At 31.4% G+C, this 19,325-nt stretch overlaps 2 protein-coding genes across 2 annotated transcripts; both read left to right on the top strand.

Annotated features, from left to right (window-relative positions):
• The first annotated feature begins 1,181 nt into the window (after positions 1-1,181).
• On the top strand, positions 1,182-13,953 carry Clk (circadian locomoter output cycles kaput protein Clock). Its single transcript, XM_076406788.1, has 12 exons — positions 1,182-1,378; positions 7,446-7,487; positions 7,837-7,985; positions 9,414-9,595; positions 10,708-10,894; positions 10,951-11,017; positions 11,550-11,699; positions 11,810-12,046; positions 12,100-12,307; positions 12,842-13,051; positions 13,272-13,451; positions 13,629-13,953. The coding sequence occupies exons 1-12, from the start codon at positions 1,329-1,331 to the stop codon at positions 13,803-13,805; spliced, it is 1,839 nt and encodes a 612-aa protein (XP_076262903.1). The 5' UTR covers positions 1,182-1,328; the 3' UTR covers positions 13,806-13,953.
• A 2,102-nt stretch (positions 13,954-16,055) lies between these two features.
• Positions 16,056-18,465, top strand: LOC143198285 (F-box only protein 36-like). Its single transcript, XM_076407412.1, has 3 exons — positions 16,056-16,209; positions 16,283-16,552; positions 18,148-18,465. Exons 1-3 carry the CDS (start codon positions 16,099-16,101, stop codon positions 18,394-18,396), a joined length of 630 nt encoding a protein of 209 aa, XP_076263527.1. The 5' UTR covers positions 16,056-16,098; the 3' UTR covers positions 18,397-18,465.
• Positions 18,466-19,325: the final 860 nt, after the last annotated feature.

Below are 19,325 nucleotides of genomic sequence, written 5' to 3'. Positions count from 1 at the left end.
AGCCCTTAATATGATTCACTGTGCGTATAGGGATGAGAGTTTTTTTAAAATAAATCCCAATATCGACAGTCAACATGTTTTTATAAAGTATATAATAATCATGAATATTTAAATATATATTGATGCATATTAATGTAGGAAGGAAGATGGTGGAATATTTCTATTAGTCAAAACTTATAATATCTGTTTTGATAATAATATTACCAAAAAATAAATTTAATATAACTATTAATAGTGAGTTATTAGTTATTAATATAAAATATTACTGGTAAGTATTATTAGGAAGATAAAATGACCGTTTATGGAAAACTAATGCCAAAAATAATAAATTTATTAGTTACCTAATTCCATTTTAATATTACACTCTAGAAGAGTATTAAAATTTTATGATTAATTTAAATGAAATTTGGAAATTCTGGGAAATGATGGGAATGCTAAACCTAGAGAGTTGTTGGCCCAGATTTCTAAACCTAACCTCGGATAACCTTCAAATGACACATGTCAAAATTGCGGGTGATTTTACTGTTTTGAGAACAGTGTATAGTAGATTGGACGCCAAATTGAACGTATTTTGATTGGAGTCGATTATCCATCAATTTTGTGTGATTAGTGACATTTAGCGAATGCTCTTGGGAAAGCTCTCGAAGTTGAAGCAGTCTTGGAAGCAAGAATAGGAACAAATATGAAAAATGCGATAATAAAAATAATCTGTCTTCGAGTACTTAAGCCTTCAAGTCGAAAGGCAGAATGTGACTTTTTGGAACCTCAATTTTCAAAAACAATGAGTTTCGATTGACTCTATCTGTATATCTGGCATGTTCTATGGACCGTTACGTTTTAAAATCGCTATATTATGGTTTCATTGAATGAGTGCTATTATAGGTAGACAGTTTTAATGCCGTCTATTAGAAAAATCCATATAATAACTTTCATATACCTAATAACTACTTGGTATGTTTTTTAACTAATTACAAACGGTAACCATGAGTTGATTTTGAAACAAGTACATTTATCTTCTAGTTTGCTTCATTCTTTTGCGCTTATATCGACGTTAAAACGTCGATACCTATTCTCCCTTCTAAATCACCTCCGACTTGTGGGTGCACGGCAAGGCAAAAGCTTGGCGCAAACAAACATACCTGCTTCTAATTATTTACGTCCAGTGGTGAATGAAGCTGCGCGATCCATTTTACGAACAATGTTAGGTGCTTAAGATCATGAACGTTCTTGCGGTCCCGGCTGGTATATCAACGAGTGCATCTTTTAATAATGTGTTCGATTTTTTCCGGTTATATATGGTGGAAACGCAGATATAAAGGGCACAAAAAATGAAAATGAGCGTTCCCTATAAAAAATATCATTCTAGCCGGCGATCTGAGTAAGTACCCATAGTGATTTCACTTTTAAAAGCCCACTTTTGTTTCCTTAAATTTATTTCGCACAGTTTTCCATTATAATTACCCTTCTTATTATACTTCGTTACATTGTTATCTTATTTGAGATAATTATCATTTCCTAATTTTAGTCTCCTTAAAATTATTTATAAATAATAACAAAAATGATTGTATAATTGCTTTAATATACACAATCATTTTAAATTATCGTTCATAATAATACTTAATACCCTTAATACAAACGAAAATATATTATTATTATTATAATTTGAATTACTTTCAAATAATCATAATCTATTGATATTATAAATCTTGTGTTATTTATAAAAAACGATTATCAAAATACATAATGAAACATATATATAGATTATATTTTCATGAGTAAATATATTATTATTTTACTAAAATATCCGAGATGTTCTTGTAATTAATTTTCGTTCCCTTGAAAAAATCTAAACAATGTGACTGATTTTATAATTTAGAAATGAGTGCAGTGGTATAGTGATAATTTTATTAACAACTATAGGTACAATCATTTAAATTAGCGTTCATAATAATAGGAATTACTTAATATCTACGAAAATATTTTACTATTTATTTAATTTTTTTCAAATTATTATAATCTATTAAGCTTATATATGTGGTTTTATTTATAGAAAAGGATTTTAGTGACGAAGTTTGTTTAGTAAACAAAGTAACATAGAGCAAATATAACATAACATATCCTTCCAATAAAATAGCCAATGCACGTCATTTAATACCGTCGAACGTAATGTCGTTGAACGAATGTCAAATTGAGTTTATAAAAACGTAAAATTTCTTTTAAACTCGGATTTTTCTTTCTCATTTTATTAATTAGCATTACTCTAGTTAAAAAGAGACATAATTAAGTCTGATGCGTCCGGACATCTAACCAAATCGGTCTATAAAATTCGATTTTTGTTAGTACTAGTCGACACGGTTATCATATGTCAATATAAATATAACAACTTTCGCCAAAAAGCTATTGTGACTATTTAATTAACTGTAGACTAAGTTCTTCAATAAATATGCATTAGTTGTTATTTTTGTTTTATTATTTTATTTATATTAGTATTTTGTTGTTGGAGTCAAAATAAACGAGAACTTAAATTTCGTGCGGCAACGTTGCATTATAAATTTTGATGACATGCATTGTCTGATTTATTGGAGGGATTATAATTTAGTCAGGTTCAAAACAACTCTTTACCCAACAAGCATTTCTATAGATGACGCCAGCTCTTAAACTTGCTAAACCTAACCTAGTAGTCATAACCTTGAAAGGACATATGTCAAAATATAATTTACCAAAAATCTACGGTATTATTTAATACATTGAGTGAAGAAATAACCTCAGATATACAAGAAAACAGAGTCGTTTTATCAGATAGAGCGTCGTGTCATATGTTAAGTCAATGAAAACGTTGAACAAATTGTGTTTCGAATTGTTGAAACCTGCTGTTTGTTGCTTTACCTCTTTGGCGGACTGAAATGAAGAAAGCCTATAATTTAGACAGATACAAAACAACGCATCACCCAACAAGCATTTGTATAGATGATGCCAGCTCTTAACCTTGCTAAATCTAACCTAGTAGTCCCAACCTTGAAATGACATATGTCAAAATATAATTTATCAAAAATCTGTGTTATTGTTTAGTACCTTGAGTGAAGAAAAAATCCTCAGATGTAAAAGGAATCGTGTATTTTTATCAGATAGAGCGTCGTGTATATCAAGTCTATGAAAACGTTGAACAAATTGTACTTCGAATTATTGAAACCTACTGTTTGTTGCTTTACCTGTTTTCGGACTAAAAAATAAAGAAGCGATTGCCGAAATTGAAGCCTATTTGGAATAAAAATACAGACTGCAAAAAATAACAAATTACAATCACAATTTTATCCGTTATTCATCAATTAATTCATAAATTTATAATTGAACTAGCGACCCGCCCCGGCTTCGCACGGGTGCAATGCTGATACTAAATTAAATACACTACAGAAAAAATATGAACGTTGTATATAAAAACATAGCGGGCCGCTCCGACTTTGCACGGGCATAAAATATATATGCCTATGTCACTCAATGAAAACATGATTAAAATCGATCCAGTATTTTTGGTTCATTCATTACTGCCCTTGGCCTGCACGCATTAAATTTGGAGTAAAACAATTCCTCTTCCCCTATACTTACTATGAAGATTTCCTGCTATCTTTGGAATATCTAAATTCATACAATTTTTATTACATTATACATTTTTAAACGCAAATTTTAAATTTGTAATATCTCCGAAAATATTTGTTTAATTTACATGCTGTAAGGAACCATATTGATCTATATTAATTGCACACTGTATTTAAGGTACTTAATTCGATAAGGATTAATACCGTATTGCTTAAAATAGCTTCGTAAATAAGCCATTTTCTCACGTAAAAAGTAAACAATAAAAATGGTTAATGTGGGTTATCCCTAAAAGATAAACATATACCATCGCGGACTTTTTTGTAGACCTTTTTATGGTGTACAATACTGCAGTATATTAATTTGATCTAACTCGTAGGGTTAGGCAGCGTTTTTGCTAATTGCTAAATAAGCCTAAAAAAAAATAGGTTAATTTACGACATCACGTTAGAAACCTCTAAAATTAGCAATGTTGCCTTAGTATATTATGCATGTATTATACATATAAACCTTCCTCTTGAATCACTCTATCTATTGAAAAAAACCGCATCAAAATCCGTTGCGTAGTTTTAAAGATTTAATCGCACATAGGGATATAGGGACAGAAAAGGCGACTTTGTTTTATACTATGTAGTGATATATTCGAGAATTGTGACATCAAGACAGCAATGACTCAGGGATGTTATATTTTTAGGAATTTATTATTTGGAAGATATAAGGATGGTTATATCATTGTTTATATTATATTTGGTTTAAATAAATATTTTTATAGGTACTTATGAATAGTACAGATTACTAAAAATAGTAGATATAGTTTGTTCATTAGTATAATGATTAATAATTACATGATTAATAATTAAAAATTACAGTTTGATATAGTATTACTAATATGAGAATAATTTATTGAATACATTTATCAGTTGTACTCAAGTATTTGTTGGATATTTGTATATAGTTCGTCTGACAAAACAGCCAATGCACATTATCAAAATTGATGACGTCGGCAGGTCGCAATGTTGCCGCATCAAATTTGACTTCTTTATAACCTCTAAATATTATCATTAGTATTTTGAAATAATTTTGCAGACATTTGACAACATAGTCCACTAGCAACAACTCAAATAGAATTTTATTGATTTCGGATCGGAAGATTTCAAATATACAAAATCATCGACCAATTCCATGAACTTTTCGAATAACTCAAGTTGTTATTTTGTATGCCCCATTCGTTAAATGAGAAATCTCGCTGTGACAAGGAGCAAATTATACCATGTGGCGACATCTGCTGTCAAACAGCGAGAACTTTCATAGAAACAACAGCGATGCATGCAATGTCAGGGTTGAAACTCGAGATTATCGAGCACAGTTACTTACCATTCGATTTATAATTGATTGGAAATGTCGAATGAAAGCAAACGTTATAATAACGGTAGTTATGCAATTTACTGTAATTGTATTTACATTACGCCGACCTTCTGTCTATGGGTGAAAATAATAGAGTAATTTATGATTCTATGTGATCTTTCTTTCACTCGATTAACCTCGCTCCTGATTTTATCACGTTATGCGTAATTGTCAACATATATATGCCATAACATCCGTTATTCGGTTTATTCTAAATATTATTCAGTTTCAGTCTAAAATATATTAATAAAATAACCAAGCCGTCAATCTAGTTAGCTGTTGAAAACATAAAATAGTGAAGTCTTTTGTTTACCCATTAATTTATACAATTACGGCGAATAATTTTTGATATACTTGATTGACGTCTATTATTGGTTTACCATGACTTTAAAGAAGACATGAATTCGTCGTTGGGTATATTAGATCAACTCTAGCTGTGATTTACAGTGAAGACCATTCGACTGTACAACGGAAGCTATAGTCAGTCCAAGAAAACAGTCTGTACACGTCACGGATGACGTCGAATATAACGAGTCTAATTCTAGAGAGAATGTGCACAAGGATTTGAATTTGTAACGTTGCCAGTTATTACAAATTATACGTACATTTAAAGAATATAGTATAAATAGATTAAATTAGCTTATACTTTTTTTTTATAACGTTTACCGGTTTATAACTTCTAAGTATCAGTACTAACGTTTTGAGAAATGTTGTAGACATTTGATAACAGGCTCGATAGGGACTGCATTTAAAACAAATATTACATTTTTACAAACTGCATTGGGCAGTATATTCGGCATCATCTACGATGTTGGCAGTTTTACTGAAGTACCATACTATAAAATTCGATTTGGGTTGATACTGCTGGTCTATGTTGCCAAAGGTCTACAAAATTCTTCAAAATATTAGTGATTATAATTAGAGGTAATAAACTGGTTAGATCAAAATTAGATGATTAAGAATATGAAGGGAAGTGACAACATTAATTACATATAGTTATAACATTTAAAAATTGATTTACACTTAACAGAGTTTCACGTTTTCATAATAATGTTGATGTAACTTACCGCTTCTGCAACAATATCATTTATAATTTTTGAATAGCTAGATTTTTTGTGTTTTAACAGTTAAAAGTTAAAAATTTTCGAATTTCACTAGTGTATTTCTACAGAAGGAACGTCAGCTTTCAAAAAGTGACGTATGCCTGACGTTCATGGGACCTGGGACTATTGTTGAATAGAAATAGGAATTGTAGAATGCTGCTGGTCATTACATTAGTAACAATTAAGGGGTTATATCTGTAATTTATTAAGCAACTGGAGTATAGGAATAACAAAAATATTTTTACACTATAATTGTAAGAGCTTTGTAGTTGTAAGAGTTCCCTAATATACTATTTAGAGATATTATTCAAACATTATTTTTAATAATCTAGAGTTACCAATAGTGAAAAGCAGTAAATAAAACATCTTCATGTAAGACACTAAATACTGATGCTCTAGAAAATTAATTATCATAATACTTTTTTGTTTTATTCACATGTATATGATTGACTATGAATATAGAGATATTTTAATGTAATTAAACCCAAAAGAATGTTATATAGAAATCAGTTAGACAGTTTCTCAATGACAGTTGGCTAAATTCTTCAAACTATTGAATGAGAGGTGATTGAAATTGAACTATCTTTCTATTGGACGTTGTTTTAATATTCGCAAATAAGTAGTAGTCGCAGGTGGCTAGATTTAGATCATACGATGCGATTGAACGTGCAATTTGAATCAATTCAATCAATTTGAAAAAATTACTGTAACTTTTAAATCGAACGCATTGTCATGAAGTTTTGACGCTGTTTGAAGGTTATGACTAGCGTTGGGAACTATCGACTTAAAACAGTTGAAACAGTCGATAGTCGCAAAACAGTCGAAACAGTTGATAGACAAAAAACTAGCCTCTGAAAATAGTAATTACTATTTTCAGTCGAATGCACGGTTCGACTGTTCGACGAAGATGACCGAACTTTTTATGGTATAAATTGTGAGAGAGGAAAGAACGGAGATAATTGCTTGGAACAGTTAATTTTATATGTTAATAATAAATATAGACAAAACAATAGAACTTAAACAAAACCTAAAAATTAAAAATAGCGACTGAAACAGTAGTCAATTACTAAACAGTCGATAGTCGATTTCAGTCGATAGTTCCCAACACTGGTTATAATTAATAGTTCGGTTTAGAAAAGTTACGATATAGCGTCATTTATTAAGTGATGTTGTGAACGGTGATAACTTTAAACATATTTCCACTAAACACTTTGGAAATTTTATTAATAATTATTGATGAATATTTTATTGCTTGTATATAAATAGTTCTTTTATCATTTATTTACTATATATTTACTTTTAATATAGGATTATATGATGATAAAAATTGTTTTTATTTTTTTGTAGTGACGTGATGGATGATGATTCGGATGAGAAAGATTCTAAACGGTATGTTTAATGTCAATCATGATTTACCAGAAATGTGGCAAAAGGTCTTTGGATATAGTCTATTCAAAGTTTTTTTGAACATACGTCATGAAGATGTATTGCCTGTCGCAATTTGTAAATTCGTTTTAGAATCAGACAATATTTTCCTTCTCATTTAGTTCTAGTTAAAAAGAGACACAACGCTGTCTGATTAGTTCGAATACGCGAATGAGTGAGCCTTTCAAAGTCGTCCGGTTAATAACTTTGAACAGACTATATATCTTTGATTATTGTTTGAAATTTATACTATCAAAATTACTTTTTCCTCGAAAAAATATTCTCCCATGTGCCTAACTTCTTATTGTTTTAGGAAATCGCGGAATTTAAGCGAGAAGAAACGTAGAGATCAATTTAATTTACTAGTCAAAGAGCTTAGCTCAATGGTATCAACGGGTGGTAGGAAGATGGACAAGTCTACGGTCCTAAAGTCTACTATTGCATTTTTAAAAAATCATAACGGTAAATAGTTTTCGCATCTTACACATATTATTAATTGTGTAACTGTCAGAATCACATGTTAATTCTTATCAACTGTTGGTTGTAATTTTAACGTTATGTTTTTTATCTGCTATTATTAGTGTTATTTATTGTGTATATCCCTTTTCCTGTCTTATTTAAAGAAATACACTATCGATGTCCATAAAACCTTTGTGGGAGTTTATGATGATATTGTTCAAGCATATCTTTGCTGTCAAGTTCGAATTCAACTATTAAAAGTACTGATTTTTATATTAATGATAAAAAATCGTCAGAAAAGTAGGAACACTACCAAATCTAGAATTAGAAAAGTATTATATGGCCTAAGGAAGAAGTAAAAAGACAGAAAATGGCTACCACGCCACCTGGACTCGTAATAGCACTGAAATTAGTTCATCATAATGATTCATTTGCTCGCTACATACAGAAAGAGGGGGGATTTTTTAATTTTTATAGCTGTTGATGAAAAATAAAGCCACTATTACAATGTAAAACAGAAAGAATTATCGGTTAGTTCCAGATATTATCGGCTTTTTCCATAATTTTCCAAAATATGACGCAAATTAAAAATCTGCTGGCACCAAATCAAGAAGAATAAAGCAACAAATGTCTAATCTTATCAAAGATATAAGCACATTCAAACTTGCATTGCAATCAGCGTACTCACCAGACTGCAGTACGACACATATTTCATTTACAGAGCAAGAGAGAAATCGACAACTAGTTTCTCAAAACACCTCAACAAATATTTGGAATCGTTCAAGTAATCAAGAGGTTGAAAAGAGTTCTAGTTAAGAAAACACTCAAATTTTTCAAACACTATTTTTCAGATATTGTTTTCTTAGGCTAAGGCTCATTCTGATCAGTGATTCTGACAAAAATGAGAAAATGTATTGTTTTAATATCATTTTTATAATTTCTATATCTATTATGAAGCGCTAAAAATTAATTCTGACATCATTCCATCGAAACGGTCTCGGTATTTTGCCAAGAAGTAGAAAGAGCTTGATAAAATGCAGAAAATATTGTTTCCGCACCTATCTTGCATCAATTTTCCTTAAAAAAAAGTTTAAAAATGTTGATAAGAATTAATGTCTTATTCTAAAATTAAATATATAGCTCGTCCAATGAAACAACCAATGGACGTCATCAAAATGTATAACGTTAGCACATCGTAATGTTGTCCTATTTGACAACGTTTGTCGGCTTAATCTCTAATTATTATCACTAATGCTTTGAAGAATTTTGTAGATATTTGGCAACATGGCCCACTAGTATCAATCCAAATCATGTTTTCGTAGACAAACTACAATTGGTGCTATATTCGCTGTCATCTATAACCTGAGTTTGCTGTTTTATTGGACGTGCTATTTTAATATCAATTTTATAATTTGTTCGTTTATTTTAAAGAGATAACTGTTCGATCTCGCATTAACGAAATCCAAGGGGATTGGAAACCAACATTTCTAACCAACGAAGAGTTTACCCATCTGGTGCTAGAGGCTGTGGACGGTTTTATTTTAGTATTTTCAACTTCGGGCCAGATTTATTATGCCTCGGAAGGTATCACGTCTTTACTGGGTTATTTGCCGGTAAGTACCATGATCTTTTTCTTTTTCAAAAATCCTCAATTATTTTAGTGTTAGTTTATTAAAAATACATTTTTTTCATTCAGATTGGCTCCTAACTAGACATACATATATTGGTTTGTTATTGTCTGATAATAATAATGGTCTTATGAACATATACATAATACATACTTTTTTTCATAAAACAATTTTACAGTTACTATAACCGAAGGTCGATTAATATTGGCACAGTTATGAGGAGGAACAGTTAAAAGGTGTGTTTTTCTACAAGGTTTTCTTCTTGCCACGGAAAAATAACGGAGTTCGTTTCACTACATTTTACAATTTAAATTAATCATACGCATGCAATTTTCATTATGTCATACGATTGTTTATACCGTTGAGATGCCTTTAAATTATTCAATAATCCGAATTAATTTTTAAGTTTTTTTTATTAGGATGTCAGTATTGCTTTTTTATTTTTTTGTTTGGAATTAAACCATAGTATGAATAGGCCAAGTTAAAAGAGATACAGTATATCCAAAGTTATTTTGTACATACGTCATCTGAATTTGTGACATCAAAACATCGCAATGTTGCCGTATCAACTCTGAGTTTTACTTTAGTTTGGCTTTGACATACAACAAAATTCTAATCTAAATAAAATAACCGAACAAAACTGTTATTAAATATAATTTATTTTAACATTATAGTAAATCTAATGTATATATTATCGAATGACTTAAAACTACAATTAAGTACACAGTTATAAATTTGTAGGTTAGTGTTGTGTTTGATTATATTTACATTGAACTCTTTTCTGTACCACGGAGTTCTAGGCACGTTTTTTATATGATGATTCGGAGTAAGATACTTTTGCTCAATGATTGATTTTATCCTTTTCAGTATAAGTTTTTCAAATAATTTGGAAGTTGTTACCCTTAAATTGTTATTAAACCTTTCATAACTTGTAGTATGAAGAAAATAGACTTTCTGAAAACTAATCTAAAACCAAAAAAAATCTAACCTAAGAAACGAAAAGTTTCATCACATCTGCCTTGTAACAATTGCTATAGTTCTATTTAATAGAAATAATATTACTAACTATTAAATTGTTTTAGTTTTGTTATTTTTAGAATGATATTTTGAACATGACTATATACGAGTTAGCAACTGATGAGGAACAAAACGAATTGTATAATATCTTGATAAGCCCAAACGAGGAAGAAACCCAAGTTACCTTTGCCTGTCATTTGAGAAGACGGATGCTGGACGTTCAGGAATCTCCATGCTACGAATTGGTTCACTTTATTGGATACTTTAGTAAGAATATTCATTAATTTTTTGCCTTCTATAAAGATACGTGTATACATTTTTAGAATCTGATGGTGAAATTGGCCAGACCGAAGAACAATTTCGATCATACGCCAGAGAAGTTGATACAAGGTAGAATCGTATTTATTTTCATATTTAGCAGGATAAAGATTACTGTATTGTCCCAATTTTATCGAAGTCTTCCTCTTTTTCATTCCTAAATTATATTGGCTTCTTTTTTGTCTAGTTTTGTCTAGTCTGATTTTTTCTGCACAAAATACTAATGTGAATAGAATAATGAACAAAAATAACGTTATAAAATATTCTTTAAATATTTGATAAACCTTGAAAATTATATACCAAAATTACTTAAAATTAACTAACAATTTTATGGGTCATTAAAAATAATTAATTGAAATTCTCAATAAATAGTTTTTTGAAAAAAAGTCGAAAAACATCGGCTAACAAAAATATCGATATATCGATATATTTATTTTTGCTATCCCTACCTACTTATTTAAAACGGTAAACCTATTCCGTTATAATGTTTATTTCCTATCCTATTTAATTCGTTTTATAATTTTCCAGGGCTTTATACTACAGTTGTAGTTTTTTCGAAATTAGTTACACCCCAAATTTCAACTTATCGGTAATTTCATTTTAGATTGGTTTTTGTCGGAACAGGCAAGTTACAAACGCCACAGTTAATCAAGGAAATGCCGCTAGTCGACTCGACCAGATCCGAATTTACGTCTAGACATAGTTTGGAATGGAAATTTCTTTTTTTGGACCATCGGGCACCCCCTATCATTGGGTAATGTTAATATAGCAAAAAATTACTCGGATGTTTTTTTTAATTTTTTTTAATTAGCCAACTTTGATATAATTAAGCCTATTAGTGATAACTGACCATTCGATTTTTAGGTATCTACCGTTTGAGCTTCTAGGTACTTCCGGTTATGATTATTACCACGTGGACGACCTGGATCGGGTGATGCGTTGCCACGAATCCCTGATGTTAAAAGGCGAAGGAACGTCATGCTATTATAGGTTTCTGACCAAAGGCCAACAATGGATCTGGCTGCAGACGCGATTTTATATCACTTATCATCAATGGAACTCGAAGCCGGAGTTTGTGGTGTGTACTCACAGGGTTGTTAGGTAAAAACTCGCAACAGAACCCCACAAACGAACGCTAAATTCGTCGGTTTCAGTTATATGGACGTCGTTAAGCACCAATGCCGTAAGAACTCGGACAGATCCCATCCAAATCCTTCGTCGCCCGAGGTGGGTTCGGGTGATGCGATTACACCTCCGTGGAGAGAGAGACCGAGCCCTAAGAAAGGTCCAGAATCGGACTGTACTTCGATGTCGGCCGATTCACCGGCTTCGAGACAATCCGTTCTTACCCAGCAATCAATCGTATGTATCTTAATACTAGTGTTGGAAACTATCGATTGAAAATAGTCGAAACAGTTGACAGTAAAAAACCAGCGACTGAAAATATTAATTACTATTTTTGTTTTTCTATTCCTGAAGGATCAGGAAAGAGAAACTTGCTGTTGAATAATGTAAAATTATTTTTATATTTTATATATTTGTTTGTAAAGAGGAATGGAGTAATGACCACTAAATACTTGTATTTTCTCAGTCAATTTTCATCGACTGTTTAACCATGGCACTCTTTTTAAACACAATAATAATTTTACTTATCGTTAATAAAGAATATTCTATTATTAGGAACATTATTATTCGTTGAAACATGAAATGAAGTATTAACTTTCAAGAGGTTTGAGAAAACATCCAAAAATGAATCCATCAAAAACTGAAACAGTCGATAGTAAAAGGTAGTCAAATCGATCGGACCGAAAATAGCGACTAAATCAGTCGATAGTTCTCAACGCTACTTTAGACCAACAGTAGTTAAAAAAACATCATTAATATATTTTGGAATAGAAATCCGGCATTAGTCAAAGTACAAAATTGTCGTCAACACATCAAAAGTCCCAACACAACGACACGGAACAGAGGCCCGTCCAACAACCAATACAACAGCATCAGAATGCTGCGGCATTCTTAGAACCCACTCAATATGTAGCAGCTATACCTTTGCAGCCAGTTCTTACCAGCTATTCTCACCCTCAAGCAGTTATATCTCCACTAACTGTAAGTAACATTAATCTATAATAAATCAAAAGGAATAATTATTTACTATTTTATAATATGTGTCTTCTTATAAACGAAATTCTTGAGAATATTACTGGTCGAATTGTCACCCATAAGGAAAACCTTTTTATAATGTTTGATTTGATTTAGTAGAGAGACTTTGGGCACTACCTGTTTAAAACAATTAGTTTACGATCATATATCTGATTATTATTCTCAGAACGTGGATAATTTGATTATGGCACCTGTCCAAAATCAATTGCAAGTCGATTTACAACGCAAACAGGCAGAATTACAGGCCATCATTGGACAACAACAGCAAGAACTTCGAAGGGTATCGGAACAATTGCTTATGGCCCGTCTAGGCCTTCTACACCAAACGCAACAACAATCATCAACTGTAAGTGGATATATATCAGCTTATCCATACATTTTTTATTTGAAATTATACATTATTTAAATGAAAACGAAATATTTATTATATGGTGAAGGTTCTCGTCTTCTAATAAAATGAATTAAAAATAAAAACAGAACATTAAAGTATCTATAACACTTTGTTTATCATTTTAATTTTCAGACTTATCAAACGAGTAGTGGAACAGTAAGCAGCACAACTGCGCCAGTACCGGCTTTAGCCAACACTCTCAGTGGTTCTTCTCCATCGATTATACCTACTTCTGTTCCCATGCCAGTGACATCACAACAATCTAATATAATGTACAACACTCCAGACTCTAACACTCAAAATAACTAAACTGTATACGGAATTTTTAATAGTTTAATATAGATTAAGATATATTTTGTTAAAGATAGTGAATACAGAACTTTGTTATATATTAGTATATTATTAAGATATATATAGAGGTCAGGCATTATATTATGTGTGTTAACATTTAATGTTATAACATGTTGGTATTAGTTATTAGACTCTTTGTTAATATATATTTTTCTATAAATGTAACATAGTTAGCAAGTTACCAAAACACTCATCATTATTCTGACAGTAAAATATATTAATATTTAGTGATTATGTAAATAATTATAAAATCATTATGTTACAGCAATAAAGACCATGTATTATTTTCATAGATCAACGTTAGATTATACATTTAAAAAATAATAGCATATAAGAAGATACATTGTGTGAATGTTTTTACTTATCAATTATAACAATTTTATATTTCATTTCAATTCATTCATATTATTTAATTTGTTCAATCAAGTGGTTTAAATATTTCTTCATCAACAGGCGTTTTTGCAAATTTGCAAATAATCTCTGTGCTGTATATCTGGTTAATATGGCAGATAGGAAAGCAACCATTCTTTTGAAATGTTTACAAGTTTAGCCTTTCCAATTCCTTTCTCTATATTTTGTTTACAGAGCTATTCAATATCTTATTACTATTAACAAAGACGTAAATACTTTTATGGGCTCCATTTTAATAACTTTTTTACAAACCTAAAATTTTGATTCGTTTAAGTAGCTGCCAAACTAAAGATGCAGCGATTTAACTGTTTGATATATTATTGTGGTTATATGTATGAAAAACATCAACTCATTTTAATTTAAATAATAAAAACTAACTTAAATTTGATTAATTTTGTTAACAATTAACCTTTTAAACGTAACTTTGTGAATGTTATTTTATAACGTTTAGTCTGTTGTGTATATTATGTAATATTCATGACTATGTGATTAAATGTATATAGCGTGAACAAGTGGATATATATCAGCTTATCCATATATTTTTTATTTGACATTATATACATATATATTATATACATTATTTTAAATGAAAACGAAATATTTATTATATGGTGAAGGTTCTCGTCTTGTAATAAAATTAATTAAAAATAAAAACAGTATTTACTATAATATGTGAAATAAATAGTTTTAAATTATTAAAAATAAACGTTTTTATAGTTGTAATTGCAAAGCTTAATTATTATAGTTTGTAATGTAAACAAGATTATATTTCTTCGGTACAAAAATTAAAAGAAGCTTTTATTCTTTACTGGATTTACTCAGCAGGCGTTGCAATATCACGTAAAATAAAAAATAGGTACAGTTCAATACTTAATAGTATTCTATTGACATTTTGTCAGAAATGCTGGCATAGTTGACAGATAGAAGACAGATGGTTGAAAGATAGAAGACAAGACCGAGATAGGTGGCTTTTTCTGATCATGGAATTTGGGAGATCTCGATTTTAAGACACGAAATATTCGGTTCAAAACACTTCTTGTAGAAGATGGTCTGTGTTTTCTGTGGGTTGACTTGCAACCTTCAGAAATGTAACCACTGGACCGTCTCATTGAGTTTTTTCTGGAGTCTGCCATGGATATGAGGTGCTATTCTTGAAGAAGCAAAGTAAGCAGTATCGTCTGCGTAAAAAGTTGCCTCAACTTGAGCTCTCCTAGGAATAACTGAAAGGAAAATATCGAATAAAGCAGGTGCTAGAGGAGAACCTTGCGCAACTCCTGCATCGATGGTTATTCCGGCTGGAGAGAATATCTTTAATCTTCATCTGGAACGATCGTCCTGACAGAAATGATTTGATAACAGGGGTTAGATTATCGAGTAGACATAACCGAATGCTTTTCGCCACTAAGACTTCGTGCCAAACTATGTCAAAGGCTTTGATTAGGTCATCCGATGGGCCCCAACAAAGTAATAACATAACAACTGTTAACAGAATCACTAAAATAGATACAACAATCCTTTCTTGCAATATTACAACAAATACACTTATTCTCAGTCTTTTCGAGGTTATACAATTTGGTTCGTACAAATTTTCTTAAATTTATCAAACTTAAAATGTCAAAAAAATTAAATAATAGAAATCTGTATTTTTTTTACCTCCGGCCCTCTAGCGATTCAGACGCGGACAACATAGTTACGACTGGGCCCATTTGAGTTACCAATCTATATGTCTGCGTCTCGTGATTTAAGGAATTAATGAAATTATATACAGTAAAATATCAAGATCTGTCACTATATTGTCAAATTTATTGATTTGTCGATCGCTTATTGAACCCACTGAGTGATGCAAGAGATTCAGCTTAGAATACAACCAAACGACGATGTTTTACAATTATATTCCAGAGCATGTTCACCCTGCAGAGATTATTATGTCCTGATTGTATCTCCTGAATACGTAAGTATACTTATACCTCAAAACCTAATTTGACATTACGTTCTCTATAGTTTTACGATATAAAACCTTCTAGGTGGCTTTGAATATTTGGAAGATCACTCATAGACCTTATGCGAATCCAAAATTAAATCGCTGCCCGATAGAAGAATTTAAGTATGACAAGTCGTTTCAGGAAACTATAAAAAATTGTTTCACAGTAGGAGTTTATAACTATATATTGGATTTATCCTACAGCCGGAGAAAATTGGAAAACTTGCCCGTCAAGATATTCATGCACATTTTAACTTTTTTGAGGATTAATGATATTCTTCGGATGATGAGGTGCTCCAAGATAATGTTTGAGGTATAGTATATGTGAATTAGTATAGTTACTTTGGATGTATATTGTGTAAAGTGGCCAGGGTTTTTTTTACAGTAAATATAAGTCACATTTAACCTGTTAACCGAGCGGGTCATATATAAACGCTAAACGTAAGCAATAGCGTGTACGGGTAGAACAGATGACTACGTCCTTAAAATATATGGAACCGATCGACAATTAGTTTGGTACAACAGAGAGACTAACAGGTCAATTGAAAAGTCATTTTTGTAGTACGATTTGTCCTTTGCTTCAAAATAGGCCTCAGTTTCGGCGATCACCTCTTCATTCTACGAAAATGTCTTCCCAGCGAGCATTCTTTTGAGATCTGAGAACAGGAAATAATCGCTGGGGGCTAGATCTGGAGAATACGGTGGATGAGGAAGCAATTCGAAGCCCAATTCGTGGATTTTTGCCATCGCTTTCACTGACTTGTGACACGATGAATTGTCTTGATGAAGCAGCACTTTCTTTTTCTTCAAATGCGACCGTATTCGTCCTTCAAACGATCCAATAACGCTATGTAATAGTCGCTGTTGATAGTCCATCCTTTTTCAAGGTAGTCAATGAAAATTATTTCATGCGCATCCCAAAATACAGACGTCATAACCGGTCGGTTGTCAACGACTGTTGCGTTTTCCCACGCTTTGGAGCGGGTTCATCGTGTGCAGTCCACTCGGATGAATGTCGATTGGAATTCGGAGTGAAATGATGGAGCCATGTTTCATCCGTTGTCACATATCGACGCAAAAATTCGGGTTTATTACGCTTCATCATCTTCAAACACTGCTCCTAATCATCAACTCGTCGTTATTTTTGGTCAAAAGTGAGTTCGCGCGGCACCCACTTTGAACAGAGCTTTCTCATACCCAAATATTCGTGAATGATATAATGTACACTTTCATTTGATATATTTAGAGTATCTGATATTTCATTCAATTTCAATTTATGGTCATTCAAAATCATTTTGTGGATTTTTTAAATATTTTCGTCAGTAACAACCTCTTTTGGGCGTCCACTGCGTTCACCGTCTTCGATGCTCATTTCACCACGTCTAAACTTAGCATACCAATCGTTGATGGTTGATTTTCCTGGGGCAGTATCCGAAAACTCGGCATCAAGCCAAGTTTTTGCTTCAACTGTAATTTTTCCCTTCAAAAAGCAATATTTTATCAACACGCGAAATTCCTTTTTATCCACTTTTTCACAATAACAAAAGTTGCTTCACTCAAAATGCTATAATTCAGAAACTAATGATTCGACAGCTGTCAAATTTCTACACGCTTCTTTTGAGGGTTAGAGTTAACTAAAAAACATATGGATTTAATTCTAGTAGCGCCATCTATGTGTCAGGCTGGGGACTTTTCAATTAACCTGTTATAGCAGAATATAAAATACATGTAGTAGATAGGTTAAATGAGGTTTTTATTTATTTTTATTTAATTATTGCAACGACTATTATGTATATATTTTATTTTAAAACGTTTTTTTTCGTGTTAAAAATTTAATTTCGATTATTTTTTAATTTTTAATGAGTTAATTTTTGAATAGCCTATACATTATTTGATGCTATATTTCAGCGATGCAATCAAAACACAGTATGGCGTTTAATATTCGTCAAGAAATTTGCTCGCTTCCCATCCAAAGAGGAAAATTTACTAGCCTTAGACTATACGTGGAAGACGATCTACCAGAAACGATTGGAGTTTGTACTACGAGCGTTGAAACAGAAAACAGACAAGGAGGAGAACGAAAAGAAGAAGAAGAAGAGGAATAGTAGTTTGTGTGTTCAGAGAGGACGTATTAAACTGAGTCAACCAACAAATTAGCTTGCTTTTAACCAAAACAATTCATATCTCTATCGGAAGATACTATACTAAATATTTCTTATAGATGTATAAAACTGTATTTAATTATATCTATATTTATATAGAATAAACCTTTAAAATGCTATTTTAATTCCTTATATTAGGTACTAGGACGTTTTATTTTAAACGTTCTTTGATTAACGAAAAATTGGTACAATACCAGGTGTATCGAAAAGTTATTACCGCTTTTTTTTCGAAAAAAAAACATAATTTTCAATAAAAAGGAAAAATTATTTATTCAAACTATTGGCCATTTGATTCTATATACTCATCTTGTCCATCTTTCAAACAATTTATGGATGCTGTACCAAAAAAATGCCATCGAGCCATTTTTTCGAAATTGTTGCATTTATTTTCTAAAAATTAACTACATCTTACATTAGATATGATCAGTACGTTCTTAATTTAAAAATCAATTTATTCATACTGTTTTGCATTAATAGATAAGCAAGGCGAATACGAAACTAGTTGTTTGGTTCGTTTCTATCTTCTGATTTCTTGCGGCGTTTTATCCAGTAGCTGTATTGTTTCTACGAAATTTTGGATAGCTTCGTATATCCATTTGATTAAAATACATGCAGCCATCTAATGGTAAGTACATGCATGAACGAAGCGAACGACCGGGGTCTGCGCGAAGATTCGTCATGGATTCGGCGAATATCTCTCCGTCCGCAGTATTTTTGAGGGTACGTTACTTCAAAATTATCTCCGGATTGGCGCATGCCCACTTTCCTGCATAGAATAAACCATAGAAAAGATAAACTATATTGCCTTCCTTGTCTAATGGAGGTACATTCTTTTCGAGTCGATCTGGACAGTCGATGAAGTCAAAACAACAACAAAAAATAGGATATTCAGATTTAGTGTTACATGAATAATTCTATAGTAAT

This window comes from Rhynchophorus ferrugineus, unplaced genomic scaffold (assembly GCF_030347505.1).
Source record: "Rhynchophorus ferrugineus isolate W39M unplaced genomic scaffold, kcgeb_rfMv2 rfM6, whole genome shotgun sequence".
Taxonomy (NCBI): domain Eukaryota; kingdom Metazoa; phylum Arthropoda; class Insecta; order Coleoptera; family Curculionidae; genus Rhynchophorus; species Rhynchophorus ferrugineus.
The sequence above is the reverse complement of the archived record's forward strand: the minus strand, read 5'-3'. Positions and strand labels throughout refer to the sequence as shown.